The sequence below is a fragment of the Phasianus colchicus genome, chromosome 1 (genome assembly GCF_987193195.1).
Source record: "Phasianus colchicus chromosome 1, bPhaCol1.hap1.1, whole genome shotgun sequence".
NCBI lineage: Eukaryota > Metazoa > Chordata > Aves > Galliformes > Phasianidae > Phasianus > Phasianus colchicus.
In genome coordinates, this window is record NC_143436.1 from 70,996,559 (window position 1) to 71,014,681 (window position 18,123).

Genomic DNA, 18,123 nt, shown 5'->3' on the forward strand with positions numbered 1-18,123 from the left:
AGCTGGGGATTAAGTTCAGGGTCTGCACCACAGGGTGGTCAGGCTCTGCAACAGGCTGCCCAGGGCAGTGAGCATGGCCTCAAGATGCAGGAGTTCAAAGAGTGTTTGTGCAACAAGCTCACATATAGGGTTTGGTTTTGGGTGGTACTGTGTGGAATCATGAGTTGGGTTTGATGATAACCACATATTCTGGGAAAAAAAAAAAAAAAAAAAATTGGAAAAAGAAAAGAAGTCTGCCAAAGAATCTTGTTTTGGCAAATAATGAATGCCTAAAGAAATATTGTTTGTATTATGCAATGAACTTGTAATTAATGTTTGTTTGTTCTCTCTTTAATAGCAGTACTGCAAAAAGTAATGGGATTTTGATACCCATCACTTGTTTGTATGAGCATGCAAATTCTGAATCTTCATTCCCCATATGGAAGAGCTCCCAGGGGGTCATGTCATAAACCCATTCAAACGATCAAAATAAATTTGTAATTTGTATCCATACAAATGTGGAGAATGAGAAAGCTGCATGTATTGTTTCATTTAAATATAGTTAAGTGCCTCAGTTTACTTGTATGGTGATTTTCTGGTTGACTGCATTGAGGTAAATCGAGAGCCTTGATTAGGAACAATGAAAGCATCAAAACATCAAAATATAAATACAAATGGCAATATCAGGCCTTCAACCACTCCATAGATAAGAAGAGAGGTACATATAGACATGATTAAGCCAGTTCAAGAGATTGTCCCTGTACCTGATGCTACACTAGCATAAACTGCAGCTAAACTTAGCTGCTTGAGTAAGAAGGTAGGCATGTTGGTGGGCTGACTGAAACCTTTGCTGCCATGACTTCATTGCTCTTAGGGCTCTTCATTACCCATTAGTAAAGCCAGACATCGCACAGGTGGAGGTTGGGGAAGGTTAGGATGCAGAACAATGTTCAGCCTTGGATAACATGCATGAATATGGACATTGTACTGCTTCAGTCTTTTGTGTGATAGGTTATATTCTAGAGGAGTAATGAATTCTGGTTTGTTGTGAAAATGCTGTCCCTTTAATTTGCTGCTACGGGGGCACTGGAGTAAGGTTATAGCAAATGCCAAACTCATTTGAGCCCTGATTGTTAATATGTTTGGGCAACAGTGACAAAGCTGCCTCTCAGAAAATCAGTCCTGGAATGGTAGCATTGCACCACCAACTCAGAACAAGGTGCGTGAGCTATGGAAGTCAGCCAGGAGGGACAAAATAAGGTTAGTAGCCAGCCTGCCCTGTAACCAAAACTAATGCACAATAGCCATGGATTGTGACAGGATTCAGTACAGCATGTTTTCCAGCTCCTCCTGGAAGATACTAAATATCCCTTCATTTCCAAAATAATTTCAAAATGAAAACTTGATCTCTTCTAAACATCAAGCAGAAAGTTTTGGTGGGTGGGGGAGTTCTCCAGGAAACAATATGAAAATTTTAAACTTCTCTGCAGGCTTTGAGCAGGAGATGAACACACAGACCAGGATGAGCTTAAGAGGAGACAGCTTGCAAGTGGGGGAGGCTACTGCTGAAGAAGGAGATTTAGGCCTGTGAAAACTCAGAAAACACATAGAACAGAAGTACTCCTGATAATGAGGTCTTATATGTAGCTGCATACTTAAGTTTTAGTTCTGATAGAAGTGAGATTGTTGTGTGGTTATTTCCAATGTTGTCTATATGAAATAGAAAATTTAGTAAACTATGGCCCAAGGCTGCTGCAGAAGCATTGATATTTCATTAATACTAAGTAAAATTGCATAAACAGGCCTGAAATTAAAAACTGTTCTCTAACACAAATGAAAAAGAGAAATACAAATACTGCCATGAGCTCAAGAGAAAGACAGATAGAAAACAAGTTATTCCACTTTTTTCAACTCTTCAAAATTGAATCTAACACAAGTATATTTAACACAAGTATAAAAACACTAATGCTTCTTTAAGTGCAGCATTTGCAATGCCATCATCACTGCTAAAAAATAACCTTAACAATAATTTAAGTCCCTCTTACAGGTCTTTCCGCTGCTCTTAAACTTCATCTATTTCCAGGAACAATCTGCTCATCTTTGACACCCCAAAATGGCAAAGAATCAATGTGTCATTATGCCATAAGAACAGCTGAAAAGCAAAGACTCGAACTTGATAAGAAAACTATGACCTTCACTTTATGTTCACAGCTTTGTTTTCTACAAAATGCAATTTAAAGAGAGAATTTAAGAACTTTATCTTGAAAATACAAATACTCCTTCCTCCAGGCAGATTTAGTTCATAGATCTGCTACTAGATTCTGCCACTAAGAAAATATTAGAAAAAAATAAAAAAAGAAAGAAACAATAGGAAGACCTAACATTGACTTCAATGTTAGAAAAATGTTCAAATATGAAAAATAGACCTCTGAGGGCTACACAAAGAGCAATACATCTGCACTTACTAATCATGACTCTGAAAGAATAACTACTGCAGTAAGACACATGTTGAAAATGACATCTAACGCTTCTGTGAAGAAGGGCTGAAATGAGGAACAGAGTGTATGATTAGGGAAACTATGCTGGATATTCAGAAAAGAGAATTCAGGTCTCAAACTGTGAGCATAAATGGCCTAATACTGTCACCCCTACACAGAATCTCAGTCTGGCATCTGGGTTAGTTGAGACAAAACTCTATACTGGGATAAACAGAGATAAAGTAAGCAAGTTAGAAAAAGAATGTTTGAGTCTAAATCCTGAAAAGAAAGGTTAATACTTCCACCTTCCTTTTTAAATTACAGATTTGCAGATTTTTTGCATCTATGATTTGTGATTCATTTTACAAAGCCTAAATTTACAGTTTGCCATATGTATTTTGTTCTTTCACAATGAATCTGAGTTGGTGTTTTTTTTCTTATGACTTTTCATTGTGCTAACAGTATACTACCAAAATATATCTGATATTTCTTTTCTTCACAAATTGGAGAAAATTATAGCTCTGCTTTTCAACTCACTGAAGGTGAGTTGCCCTGTAACATACAGGATCTACTAAATTTGTTTAGTCAAATGGGTGTGCAAACCTACACAGAACTTGGCATCAGATGGGAACACAGCTGAATACATATTAAACAACACATGGAACTGTATTTCGTACCTGAGGTAGCACTGCTGGTCCTTGTCCTGCCAACCTCTGCAAGGAGCTGACCTGAGGAACCTTAATGGGCACTGCAGTGATAGTTCCCAAAGTCTGTTGAAAAAAAACCAAACAAACAAGAAACAGTAGAACAAGGTTTAAAATACAGGCATAGTTTTCCCGGGCTCTACTCTACACAGAGGTTCCCTTCCCAATTGACTTGGACTAAAGAGTTACTTTTCCTTCTCTTTAACTCACTTCAAAGAACTGTTCATTAAAGCCTGTGCCTTCTCAGAGCATCTCCTAACTATGAGTGTGAAGGATGTGCCTTGTTATTGTGCTTTTTTTTTTTTTTTTAGTACGCACAGCAAACAACCATGTGGCAACAACAGAAGGCTGTCTAGGCTTGTTTTTAAAAGATCTGGAGAAAGGTGAAATGCACCATCACAAGACTTCAAAATGTGCACTAGAAGGTGATGCATTGCATGGTTGCCAGAGTCATAAAAGAAGTTCACTTTGTCGTAGTAAACATTAAATAGTGAATTATTAAAATGGGAAGCTACTTATAAATCTGCTTTAACGCACTGTAACATAACATTCAGCTACGACAGCTGTTTATGAGGGTGGAAAATGGTCTTAAACTGAGGCAGGGGAGGTTTAGGCTAGATATTAGGAGGAAGATTTTCACACAGAGGGTGGTGACACACTGGAACAGGTTGCCCAAGGAAGTTGTGGATGCCCCATCCCTGGAGGCATTCAAGGCCAGGCTGGATGTGGCTCTGGGCAGCCTGGTCTGGTGGTTGGCAACCCTGCATATAGCAGGGGGTTGAAACTAGATGATCACTGTGGTCCTTTTCAACCCAGGCCATTCTATGATTCTATGACAGCATCCATTTGGACCAATGCAGCAGCTATTACCATCCACCTTTATTCACCCTTCCCTCGAATAACAATTTTATTCAAAGCTTATTTAAGAGATCTGATGTAGCTCCTTCAATGAGGAAATGTCTTTCTCATAAAGATTACTTTCTAAGCAGAGAGTCTGTTAACCCACTAATGTCTTTCTCACTTATGAATACAGAAGGACAACAACAGAACAAGTAAAACATGCTTTTGTAATACCGTCAAATACATTTAAATTCCTCCTTTCCCCCTAAAAAAATCTCAGTGACTGTTCAGCCTCACTCCTTTACTGGCTTTTCATCCATCTATAGTGATGCAGATAGAGGTATGAGATCTATTTCAGACAGTCTGAATGGTAGATCTTTTTCAAGACACACACAGATGCTTCTAAAATACTGAATTTGATATGTTGTAAATAACTTGTACTTATTTTCTCCAACAAAAAGGATAGATAACTCACAAACTTAACAGTGGGTTCTACATCTAAAGAATATTTCTAACTTTTCCCCTATACCCTCTTCCACTCATTCATCCTCTTACGCAGTTCATATTTTAGTTAGCTGGCCAGTACTCTTAAGACAAGTTTGTATAACTTCTATCTAATGTTTCCTAATTGCTTTTGGAATGTTGTGGCAATATAAGCAAGAAGATTGCTGCTGTTATAAGAGCATGGGACATAGTCACTGAAAAAAAAAAAAACACAAAACAAACCTGAAAAAATGTATTTGGTTGCTAGCAATGACTAATAACAAAAGAAAAACAGGTTCCAGTGAATTTCTCTGAACTTAAGTCTCCTCCGAACAAAGACATTGGATTACAGACAGCAAAATAAAATATGCTAATGTTATCCCAAACTGATAATGAAATTTGTCAATAAAAATGAAAGCATAATGAAGTCAGTTCAAGCAAAGAGAGGCCTGTGTTATGTCCGTGTTGATGAGTTCTTCTCAGACTTCAACATCAGAGTCATAAAATAGTCTGCTTCATTTTAACTACAGTGTTTGATAAGAATGCCACACATTTTCATGCATAATATTTTTAATAAACCTGTCATACAGAGTTTATATTTTCAACACTGCCACTCTTCTTTGAGATATTTGGTTGTGTGGTTTTATATTTTCAAGAAAGTTTAAAAATTGCCAGAGTTGATCATTGAGGAGAACTGTATATCTATAAGCATGCAAGATCATTTTTCTCGAGTCTCATAGATTATCGGTACGCAGCTTGGACTGTCCATGTAAAAATATACCCCAAAACAACACAATTTCTACCTGAAGACACAAGAATTAGCAAGTTTTACCTTCCTACATGAGTCAGCAAAGTGAGGAAGTGAATGGGGGTGTTTCCGCTGCAGCTATCCCTATAGAGTGACATACCGAATAAAAACAGGAAGGATACAAAAAACTATCTGCATGAATGGCCTTGTTTGCCCTCTCTCAATATAATGGTCTTACATGCTGGGGAGGATGACACAAGGAATTCCTGAAGGGCAGGAGAACTTGAGAAGCCACTTGCTGTATGGCCACTTAGTAGATGCAGTGCTACTTCCTGCTTTGTATTACCATGAGCTACATTAATTCAGCCCAGTTGTTTTGCTTTTTAAGATGGACAACAAAAAAGAATTTACAAACTCAAATTAGACAATCTGAAAGTTTACATATTTCACACAATATGATGTACATTTTCCCTCCATCCCAATACTATTAATTAATAAAATAAGATTTCTTTGGTAATGCAGTGAGCCCAGGTTTTCCCTGCAAACATCACTTCTCATGGGCTGCACATAACCCTCTACTGCAAACTGTAACAAGAAGTTCTTCCTTCATGAAGGTCATGCATAAAGTGTGCCTGAAGTTCTTACTTTTTCTATACATGCTACCATAGACCTTGAAAACTCATATTCAGATATTCATATTCCTGCAGATATGACTGGATTTGCAAGGATTTTCACACCGTCCAACAGAATACCATGTATCAAAATCAGAAGTGCTGACACTGAATGAAATTGGGAATTGACTATAAAGATAAGAATCAAATTACTCAAAAGTTAGATAAGATGTGGTTATCAACTGGTAGGATGCACAAAAACTTCACGTGAGTAACAAATCTCCTTTTTTTATACTACTTCAAATATCGATCACAGGAGGAGAAAAAAAAATGTGTCTGGAATAGAATGCCTCTATCCTCTGAGAAAGCAGCTCATCTCAGCCTCCAGGTGCATTGCTGTGCCAGTTCTGTTATGTTAAAAACACACAGCACTGGAACATGAATGATAAGAAACAAAAAAATGCCATAAAACTGCTCTATGCCGTTCTCTCTTCTTCACCTGAAAACAAAGGCAGGATGTATTGTCTGCGAGTATCAGAGGAATGAACTATCATTAGTTCTATCACCTGCGCCCTGAAAAAATTCTTCAGATTTATTTTCCTGAAGTAGGAGTTCTGCAGCCATCTCAAGAGAGCAAAAACAAATTACGGCATTCTCGGCTTATGAAATTTTCAGTGACAAAGATGCAGCCTACTGTTTACAAATGTTTTTATGGTAAGGATCTGTTATTTAATATTCAAGCAGTGTCAGCGCATAAATCACATGGCTGAGGGAAAATTCAAAATTTTGATCTCACCGTAATAGTGGCACTGTAGTATTTTCAGACAGGAGTCTATTTAAGAATCTATTTTAATATTCACTGTTTGCATTAGTTTGTTATTTTCTCTCAGCGTGGACGATAAATAGGTCAAGATGTTGTACAAGCAGAATTCAACAATAGAAAACTCTGAACCATTCCTATAACATATCTCATCTTTTATCTCAGAGTACTCAGTACTACTGTCTCCATTTCAGTGATGAAAAAATTGACATTTAGAGGCAAAATGACGTTGTAAGGGCTAAACTTCTGTACAGGTGGAAATGCAAGCCAGACTTCCTATTTCAAGTGTCTGATCCACACTGTTGATTAATGTCATCTCGTCTGTTGATGTAGAGCCACATTTAACTCAGCTAACTTTTAGGTCAGTGACAACTATTTTCACTCCCAAACTGTCCAGGCTTGCCATGCTGAGCCTGAAGGATCAAACACTCATCACTCGCTAATCCCACACCTTAATTTCCACCCGTGCGGGGTTTTATTTTCTCCTTCCCTTTTTCCAATTTGTCCAAAGAGCAAGCTGGTGCACATTCTTATAAACCTTTAATTAACAAGCTGAAAAGACATTTTTCTGGCAATGCCTGACCTTTAAGCACTTTGTATGAATTTATCGATACCAGCAGAAACAATAATTTAAAAGGTTATTTTATGAGTGCTGAATAGTTTATGGCAGCACTTTTGTCAAGATAAATGAGTTTCTTATTACTACATTTACAGCTCTGAGCATTTTAATAAAAAAGGTCTATAAAAGTCAAAGATAACTTCAAATCTTTCCTCTATCTAAGTCTGCTTGGGTTTTTCCGCTGACCCCCTGAAATACCTGCAGTGTGGAAAGAGAACCAAAATGAAAAGTGATAGGAGGAAATTAAGAGCCAACTTTCTGTTTGCCTACAAACAAGCAACTTCACAGTGTAGGAGATCTGCAGTTTAAGCCCGTGAGTAAATGTTACCCAGTATCATGTTCTGAAGGATCTCACATTTTGAATTGCAAAAACAGGTGAAGAGAAGCAAATGAAATAATATGGATGTAGGTTGCTCCAAAAGTAATACTTTCTGTTTATTTCCATGGAAACTACATCAGATACAAAGAGCACAATAACACTATTTGATAGAGCACATTCTCAGCTACAGAAAACTATTTTTCAACATACTCTCCATCAGTAGCTATGCATTTTTGCCAGCAATGAACAAAAGCCTGCATGCTGCGCCCATAAAAATCCCCATGGCTGCCTGGAATGTGGCTTGGATTTCATGCTGCTGTCACCACTACTGAAATACTGCCCCCACCACCTCAGTGTGCTAAGATCCATGGTTTGGTATCCATCAACACTGAGCAAGCATTGATGAATATCAATGGATGCCATTATTTCCACATGGAGGAATTCAGTTGCATTCCTTGCTTCATATACACTTCCATGTCAGACACCAGTTTGCCAGACTGCCCCTCTGCTGTCATCTGTCAAGCAACAACAAAATGTAATGAACTACTGGTGGGAGGGTTCGACTTCTACTGCCATACCACCAGCATCACCCTCAGATGTCATGGGCCAACATAATAAAATAGGAAGCATCTCTTCCAGAGCAGCCCCAATGGGTAGTTTGCCACAATACATAACAATTAATAATATCTTTAAAAAAAACTAACCCTGAAGCCTCAAATGTGAAGGATACCGTTGCATCAAAAAACAGTTAACTTTGTGTTAAAAAAAAAAAAAGGGGGAAAGTTTAGAAGATCCTGCCAAATGCAGCTTGCAGCTAAAAAATAGAATCATTTCTCACCATTAATTCTATTAATGCTCAATAGCATCGCAACTATTGGCTGTATCTTCTCCTCCAATGCTTCATCTGAATAAAATCAACACTCTCCCTTGATCCAGGCTCTCAGAGTTAACTGAGGAGCAGAAGTGTGTAGGGACATTGGCAAGTGGAAGACATAAAACATGAAACAAAGAAGTATGGTATGGACAGAACATAAAAATTTTAAGGACAAAGACCAGAGATGCTGACCACAAATAGGGATGAGATTTACACTGTTGGTGATCAAACTAAAGTCTGTATGTTCAATTTTCTACTTCTCATTATTTTATGATTTCATTAGTCAATTCCTCACTTTTTATTATTTTATTTTATTTCATTTATTATTTGTGATTTTAGTGAACTTCTGCATCTCAGCCCTGAGTAAATACATATAAACATGTATCTGTACACGTGTACACAGGTATGTATTTCTTTTTTACCGAAAGATATTTAAATATTAATCAGCTTTGGTAAAGAGATTTGTCAGACCATCTCTTGCTATGTTAGCTTTGAATTACAAATTCTTCCCCGTCACCCCTCATTTGGATGCACTAATAAAAGCTTAAGGACCTGTTCCTACAATTCAACACCCATCTAAAGTCGTTGATGAGCTTTGTAGAGGAGTAATTTCAGATCAGATCACAGACATAGAACTGTTAGCAGCCACAACTCCTCTCCCATTCTCTAATTATTCTAGTACAGGTGAATCCTCTGAAATCAATCCCTGAAGAGAATCAGACTCATTGAGTCGCAGAAGGTTAAATAGCCATGTAGTTTCAAAAGCCTGCTGCTACAGCATGTTACCAAAATAAATACTTAACTCGGGAACATATGGGTTTGTTGTAGCTTAGCAGAAGAGTTCAAGTTATTTGAGTTCAACTGACACTGCATTGCTGTATTATTTGCAAACTATTTTACACTGACATAAATAATGCAGCACAAATATTGTGTTCCTTCAATGTACTACAGAAATAATAATCTTTTTATTATTATTATTTTTTTTTTAAGTACACATGCATCTCTTTGAGATCTAGGTCTTCTTCCCATTGCAAATAAGATATCTAAGCTATTAAAAAAATGTTTTTGTCTGTTATGTGTTCAATATTGGCAACAACAGTTTTACAGAATGGATTTTTAATGTGGTAGTGACAGGGGAACAGATTGCTATGGCAACAGCAAAGATGAAAATTCTTAACCTGAATGGATCGTCACTGAAGTAATTGCAGGTTTTTTTTACCCGTTCTACATCCATTTTACAACTTGAATGCTGCATTCAACCTTGAGTTTGCTTTATATAAAAGCCAAGCACTGTATGCAACCTCCAAGTTCATTTGACTTCAAACTTGCTGCGCCTTAACTCAATAATACTGGATAGTTACTGTTCTCTAGCTAACCTAAACAGTGGAACACTTTCATTTTTCCGTATAATCACCCAGTAAAAGCTCTGTGTGCTTAGATGTAACTGAAGTTTCTGCAAGACATAAACACATAAGTATTTTTTCTTTCCCCCCTGTACCAAACTTGTACCCAAAAAAGGCACCTTTCTAAATCCCAAATCTGTTGTGAACACCACCATGCAACCAAATTCTTCATTGCTTCTGAGTTATTCATTCTCATCAGCAAAGAAGCCCAAATGTGGTAGCAAAGCTAATTGGACATATCAGAGAGGCATAAGCAGAGGGAAAGTAGAATTTTCTGCTGCCACCACAGCTCCAAGGCTTTTCAGGGCACCACTTAATCTACTGCTATCCCACAGCATTCAGACTTTTCAGAGAACTGTTTTTACTTGTTGCTGCCTGCACATCCCCATCTGGGCAACCTTGGATACACAAACACAGTTTGATGACACTGTGAACAAGTATTCTGGCAAAGGAATGTTGCATGAAATTAATGACGTTCCTGCTTTAGAAGCTCCATGCCTCCTTCCACAAGAGGATGGAGAGCTGTGCCAAATACCTCTTCTTAAACACAGCTTCCATCACCTTATTTACTGGTTAGTATCTTTTTTTAAGACACTGTTATTTTTATCAAAAGAAACAGCATTTTTCTTCAGTCATTAGATCACACTCTAAGTTTCTTTAAAAAAAAAAAGTTCAGCTATGCAAACTGCATTAACATGAAGATACCTGTTCTGTGGCTTGAAGCTTTATTCAGAAATCAAACCCAATTAATGATCTCCACGTCCTGCACAAATGAGTATGGTCTCACTGAGCTGCACAACACTGCTCTGCAGCTGCGATCACACCTAGAGTCTGTTACACAGCTTATTCATAGCATTTGCTGTTAAACTCCTAAACTCTTCCAGGTCGATATTGTTTTGAATGACTAATGCCTTCAGATTACTTATTCTCTGTTTAGTGTCTCTGAAAGTATATTTCAGTAAAGGGGAAAGTGTACATACAGCAGAGCCTTGACTCTCTCAAACTAGTTTGAGCAGGAGCAAAACCTCCAGCAGCGGCACGGCAGCAAAGGCACTGCTGCATCCCTACTGCAGGATGTGAAGGCTGGGATGAGAAGGTGGTGGGAAGAAAAATAATGGGAGAAATGACCATTGTTCTGTACTGACTGAGGAACCCTTGCCTGCTGGAATGGCCCACACAGGCTCTCATCAGCTACGAGAAATGAAGAGTGCCTTCCACATCATTCTGCCCAAAGGGCTCAGAGCTGGTTTAGCAGTTCAGGCTCTGATTTTTATTATGCATTCTTCAGTCACTCTGGAAACGCGAGGGGAGTGACAGCTTGAGACGATCTTATTGCTCACTGCCACACAGTCCTTTTTGTCAGACACATAGCAGAGCTAATTCAGCTTGCTAAACAGCACAAAGAAAGTTTTCTGCTGGTAGAATTAGGTGAGGAAGAAAGCAACAGAATAAAGGCAAGGGGAAGAGCAATGTTTCCTAGCTGGGGAGGGGGAAGGGGTACAAGAAACACAAAAGCAGGGGAAAAGAAAAATGGCCTGATAGTGCCAACCTTCCTGAAGAAAGCAATCTATTTGATCAACTCAGCTATGTATGACTGCTTTTTGTTACCAAAAGTAGCTTCTTTTAGCATAAGCCTGGGGAAGGAACATGAAGTCTTTGCCCAAAATCCACATTAAAGCATGTTTAAATTTGACTGATCTTATGATTTTACTGTTAAAATAGTTAGAAGAAAGGAAGCAATAATTTTACCAAGAAATGTTCATCTGAATGTACATAACATCCCATAAGCTTGCTGTGTTTATTTTTTAGGCAGGCTACTCAGCAATATTGAGCCACCTGCCCATCAACAAACCCAGTGGGAAATACTGCTTTAGTACAACACGGCTGAATTACCGTTCTTATTGAATTCTTAACTTCGGTATTCCACAGTTCTGGGATTGCAGCTGTGCAAAATCTTTGTAGAGTTATTGAGGTGCCTTCTTCTAATTAAAAGAAAATGCTCAGAATACAGCACATTTTTTAGTTTTGGAAAGTGATATACTCTACAGAAATCACTTAAAAATGTAGATGATCCTTCAAGGATCCAAACAGAAAGCCTGATCTTCTATGTTGATTTGTACAGACAGTAATAGGATTTGGCAAATTATACTTGAATGAATATGTATACATATAGATGCATATATACATAAACTGTATGTATGAGAGTTTTGAGTTTTGAGCTCAAGACAGTTAAATTCACTTCAGCAGTGCAATATTTTTGAAGATCCAGTATAAACTTCTTTGCTAAAAATAAAAAGGGAGAAAGTAAGCCCTGTGTTTTCAGCTTATGTACTTAGCCAATAAAGTAGTCTTCATAAAGGCAGCACCATGAACCATCACAAACCATGATTCAGTTCAATGAAGGTCTGCATGTATATCCACACTGAGATCATCGCAAAGATCAGGACATCAATCCATATTCATTCCCAGAAGCAAAAGGGGAAATTTTATTTTATTTTTTAATTAGACAATGGTATCTCAAATCCACATAAACTGCCAGGGAGCTAACTTTACTACCAATTATTTCTTTTAATTTTTCAGACTGACTGTCTGTTTCAAAAAAAATTTATTTATATAATGCTGTTGACTCCAAAAGCAAAACGTTGATAAAGGGTGCTACATGGGTCTACATTCTACTTGCAGATATGAATGTTGTGTGCCTGACACTTTAAATTGAAAATCATGAAAATTAGGATGAACAGGTCACAAACACTTTTTTTTCTTTTAATGAAAAGTTACTTTTCAAAGAAAATGTAATAATTATTAATGACATACTAAGCCTATTTTACTGCTATCAGGAAAATGGTTAGAAATGTGCTAGCCGTGTATTCTTGCATATAGCAATGAAATTTTTTGAGTGATTTCTGGTACAAATCTAGTACTATTCTATTTGACTTCAGTGGAGACATTTCAAATTCACACTCCTTCACTCATAAAATTTCTTGAATCATACTTTTTTCTTGAGTAGACTTATGAACTACAACTTGTTAAAGTATGTAATGAGAAAAGATTGCCTATCAAGACACACGCTGATGGTGATACTACATGATAACTTCTAAATTCAGGAAAATTTTGGACAAGGAACCAGTTTGATCTCATACTCCTCAAGACCCGAGAACTAAGAATAAGCACTCTGAACATCGTGGTGTCATTGAAAGCCACTTACTCTGGCTTTTAAGCCACATTAAGAATACAGATACAGCAGAGACCCGCAGCTTCTTAACTGCTTGTACTTCTTAGGAAGGTTGGACTTTTCCAGCAATACTAACAAATGTAGTGTCCAATATCCCATGAAACAACAAATGTTAAGAAGTTATACAAGCCAGAAGACTACAGATTATTGGCTGGATATTTTGAAAAGATAAGGGCAGGGAAAAGAGAGCGATGCAATGGTTCACTCTGAAGAAAACACTCTGAAATCAGTAAATAGGCTAGTGAGATTTTATTAGAGCAACTGCTAATTAATCACCACATAGAGTCTTCTCTGGTCATATCTTGTAGTATCCCTGCCAAATTTCTGTCAGATTCTCATTACTATTATGTTAAAATAGCTGTCTTTTTGAATATTTTGGCAAACTCACTCCTGAAAGAGAAAAGCGTATCACATAAAATTAAGTAAGGATGACTGGTGTGATCATTTTACACACATAAGGGGTAAACATGCAGATAAGATCCTCAAATCATCATTGCTGCTTCAGCAAACTACAGGAAGTACAATGTTACTTTAATCTTATCAAAGTTGTCAGCCTCTTTCTAGTATTTACCAATTTAATCACTTCAGTAAAAAGAACTAACTTATCTAATGTAGCCAGTCTTCTTTGGTTCAGTGAGGGACACAGCAATCAAATTGTTTGTAATATCACAATCCAACATTGTATGTGCAAATTTGATGACAGCTGCTGGAGTCTTAATAAAATCAATACAAGGAACAGGCTAAACAGAAGTCTATAATAAGGATCTGACTGAGTTAAAAACAGTTATCCCCATTAACTAAATAGCTTATATAAAAGCAAAGGGGACAGGCTCTTGCTTTCACTGGCCAAATCTCCAAGCACAATATTTGGGCAAAGAATTAGAATAATCAAAAAGATTAAGATCTCAGCAGAGGAAAGCAGGAAAATACAAACTCAGTTACAGCACAGGATTAATTCTACTGAAGACGCGAATTATGCACATGGTAAGTTAAACTTGGGATCATGCTCAGATGCAGGACAAGATTTGAACCTGTTCTCTGAAATTAGGATATTGAAGCCTGATTGTAACATTAAGAAAAACAATTTTAGCTTCTCTTACCTTGTCTGGTACCTGGCCTACTTAAAAAGTGTCTACATTTCAGAGTTCATACTGATAAAAATCCAAGTCCAATGCAAACCTTTCTACTTGAAGCACAAAAAAATATGATGCTAGTCTACAGAACACCTTCTGCACAAGAATTATCTGTACTGAAGCAAGATCAAACCTACGAATGATTTAAAAGCAGCCAAGGAAGAAACAGGCTCATGGTAAATAAAAGTATATAGTCTTTTCCCACACATACACATATTTGAGTATCAAAAATACACAATATAGCTGTTAACAGTAATCCGCCAACACTGTCCTTGTCACTGATGGAAACTGAAGTATATCTGTCTTGCCATTCAGCTAATCTCCAAATTTAGAGAAGAACGAATTTGGTTAAATTTGGATCAGATCCCTCTCTGACTCACAACATCCTTCAAGGTAGCAATCCTTCACACGTCACACAAAAAAGATCACTGAATGTTGAGCATAATCTCAGGCTCTGCACAGAGTCAAAGCAATGAATTCAAAAATATATAGTTAAACAACAGGAAGCCCATACAAATAATTATGACACAAAAAGCAGAACAATGCTTATAGGCGTTCAGGGAGCAAGTATTCTAGCTACTATAAAACTACATAACTCCATTTCTTTGAGTACAACTCTGTAGATTCCTAGGCAGTGAAGGTCTGGCCTTCTGTATAGCAGTATCTCCTTAAACAGATTTTATTTTTCTCTCTCACACATATACTAACACTTTTAATTGCTTATTGTGTAGCAATTTAACTTGATTTTTTTTATAAAATGGCTGTGGTGTGAAGAAAAGATAACAACTAAACCCTAACATCAATAAGTGCTAATAAATATTAATAAAACATAAGCACCACTTTTATTGCAATGTGAAACCAGTTTATTATCCACAGATGAAATCAAATTGCTGCCTTTATTACTGTCAGGAATGACTTCTAAGATATTTCTATTTACTACTTGAGTATTCATCAGCACTCTGTATTTACAGCATCTATGCTCTCTCTCTTTCTGTCTTTTCCTCTGCCAGTTATACATAAAATAATTTAAAAGCAGTCTTTTCTGCTATAGTTTTCCAATTAATTTAAATATAGACTCAGATACACGTTATGAGATTAACAGCTGACCTATTGCCAAATCCTGATACAATTACAACACCAACAGGAAATACTATAATGTTTGTATTTACAATATAAACATTGAAAGAAGATAAATAGAGTTTTTAGTTTGGTATCAGACACTCAAATTCCTGCAAATCACTCAACTACCCTGCAAACTCCATGGATTATGAAACAAAAACATCTTTTGACGATAAACAGAACTAAGACGTTTGGCTATATTCCAAAGCCTTTCATTTCCTAAAGTGCTGCCTTTTATTTAAGTTGTAGTACATGTAGAATAAGTGGATGTTTTTATGCATCCTGTAATTTAGAAAGCCTAAGAGATGATTTCTCCACCCCCAAAGTTGATCATCTTTCATTATTACAAACTGCACTTAAAGTTTGAATCACGCAGCCCTCAAATTTTCTATCCTTCCCCTTGCATTCTTGATTCCCCATTTTAAATAGAACTAACTCGAAAATTCTGACATTTTCAAGAATGCTTGCCTGGTAATTTCTATGAGGCATAGACAGCCTCCAATTACAACGAAATAGCTATAGTGTATTACAATTTTTAGAGCATTCTTTGGTTTTCTGGAGTGAATCAACACTCTCCATGGGAATTACTCTGATTAGCATCAAAACAATAATGCACTATAAACTCTTAGCATTAGAATAGAGGACTATGAACTTTGTTTATCTGGATGATACGTAACAGTGTGTAAAAACATCACAGAAACTTTCATTAGAGGGTTGCCTATACAGTTCTATGCTTTAAGACTTTCAACATTAGGAAGTTAAGGTAGCTTCCAGGAAAAAGCATGACATTCAAGCAAATGCATTTCTCTCCTTTCTCCTAATCTCTTTTGGTTGATTCTATAATTACTTCAGAACTGTATATAAGGCTCTAGATGATACACAAATAGGCTGACAAGCTTTTCTCCAGTATCAGGACTCACTGACAAAATGAAAGCACCTTTAGTTGCCTCCTCATGCTTATGTTCTTCAGTAGGCACTCTTCCCAGACACTTGCAGGAGGGATATCCAGATCTACATCCCTGTTCACATGAACCTGCAGAGGGGATGTTCAGTGACATGCATGTTGCAGAGGACAGAACGACGGGACGCACTCCAAAACTGGAGTTTCTTTTGTTTCCTGGTCTGGTCTAAAGCAGTGTTGTTTGCTTGCTGATCCCCACAGAAATACACTGGGAAAGGTTATTCCTAGATACTTAAAACAAACAATCAGACAGCCAGTGTGAGTCTGTTCCTGCTTATCCTTTCCTGCTGAATACTACAATGCCTTCCCTAGACATTTTTGGCTAGGTAAGGAATACTACGTTGGGGCTAATAGAGTTTTACTTGGCTGTTGATTGTCTTTATTCAGTCTTTCACACTGGTAGGTGCTTGACCCTATTGCAGACTGAAAAATGTAGAAATTAATGTACTTTAGATATAGTGACCACATACATATGCCTGGGGTATTTGAAAGGAAGCCATTTATAATCAGGAAGCTTAAGTGCTTATTCTGAATCTGACATTTACATATCCCATCAACAGCAACCAGCATTGAAATACAGTTTAATTAACCTGAAAGGATGTAATTTTATGCTATTTAGCAAGAAATATGGATTTTAAAGAGCTTTTACACAGTCTATATTGGAGTAGTAAGGCCAAATCCTGCTTTTAGGCTACCCATATTTAAATATGGAATAAATCATGTACCTCCTTATATATCTTAGTAAACTTGCAGCTAAGATGGTGTAAATACAAGCAGAATGTGTCACACTCTCTCTGTAATTCAATTCTCTGTAATTTCCTAAACTCATGCTTTTTTCAACATTCTAATGGTAGAGTTGGAAGTTAGTAAAGCCCCTACAACAGAATGTGTATCAATAGATGTTGTGTGGGGCTTTGAATTCTTGGAATTTGCCATCATTATTAGCCTTTTATTAATAATTTAATTTGGCTGAACCACCTCTCCTTTTTTACATTTACAAAGACATCTTGAACATTAAAATGCTTTAGAGCTACGAAAAGATGAGATGTGCCTTAAGCTGAACATTAACGTGCCTTAAAGCTATCAAAGAGACTGAATTTGCGATATTGAACCCATAGAAAAAGCACTGCAATGTCTTTGTCCTAATCATATTCACAATGTGTCCAACACCCCTATGAAAGCCTGAGAGTTGTGGTGCAGTGGACTAAACGCAGGATGATGATGGATGAACTTGCACTCTCTCCCGTTGTGTGCCTTCAGAAGTTGCTTCATCTCTCCACACTCTGGTTCCTCCTCAAAGTTTGCCTTGCCTGCTTACATCACATGCTTCTTAGGAGACATGCTTTACAACAGATGGAGACCAAGAAGGAAGTCAAAGCAAGTGGTAAACAGGATTTAAGACTCTCTTTCAATTCTCTGCTCCATCAGGGTGTCCATGTGACCAGAGGCACGACACTTGGGCCCAAATACAGTGAGCAGATTTGCCAGTGGAATTCAGTACAGCGAATACTTCAGAGAACTTAACTCTCTCAGCAAAGCCGTGTTGCAAAATTCCCTGTCCATGTGGTTGTCCTTCACCACATGGCACCAAGTTTGCTGGAGTTCAAGAAGCATTTGGACAAAGCTCTCAGGATCTTAGAGTGATACTGCATGAAGCCAGAAGTTGGACTTAGTGATGCTTGTGAGTCCTTTTCAACTCAGGATATTCTAGGACTCTATGAACTGGAACCCCAGAGAAGGATTTTGATCCTTAGACACTTTTGACAAGTTCTTCTAGCTCTGTCTAGTTAGCCTGAATGTC

At 37.4% G+C, this 18,123-nt stretch overlaps 1 protein-coding gene across 1 annotated transcript in view; it reads right to left on the reverse strand.

Annotated features, from left to right (window-relative positions):
• The window catches only part of PHF21B (PHD finger protein 21B), a 68,468-nt gene that overhangs the window by 41,782 nt on the left and 8,563 nt on the right, over window positions 1-18,123 (reverse strand). The window contains exon 2 of the mRNA XM_031597236.2: window positions 3,134-3,226. Coding sequence (XP_031453096.2) covers window positions 3,134-3,226 — 93 coding nt within the window. The remainder of the gene's footprint in view (window positions 1-3,133; window positions 3,227-18,123) is intronic.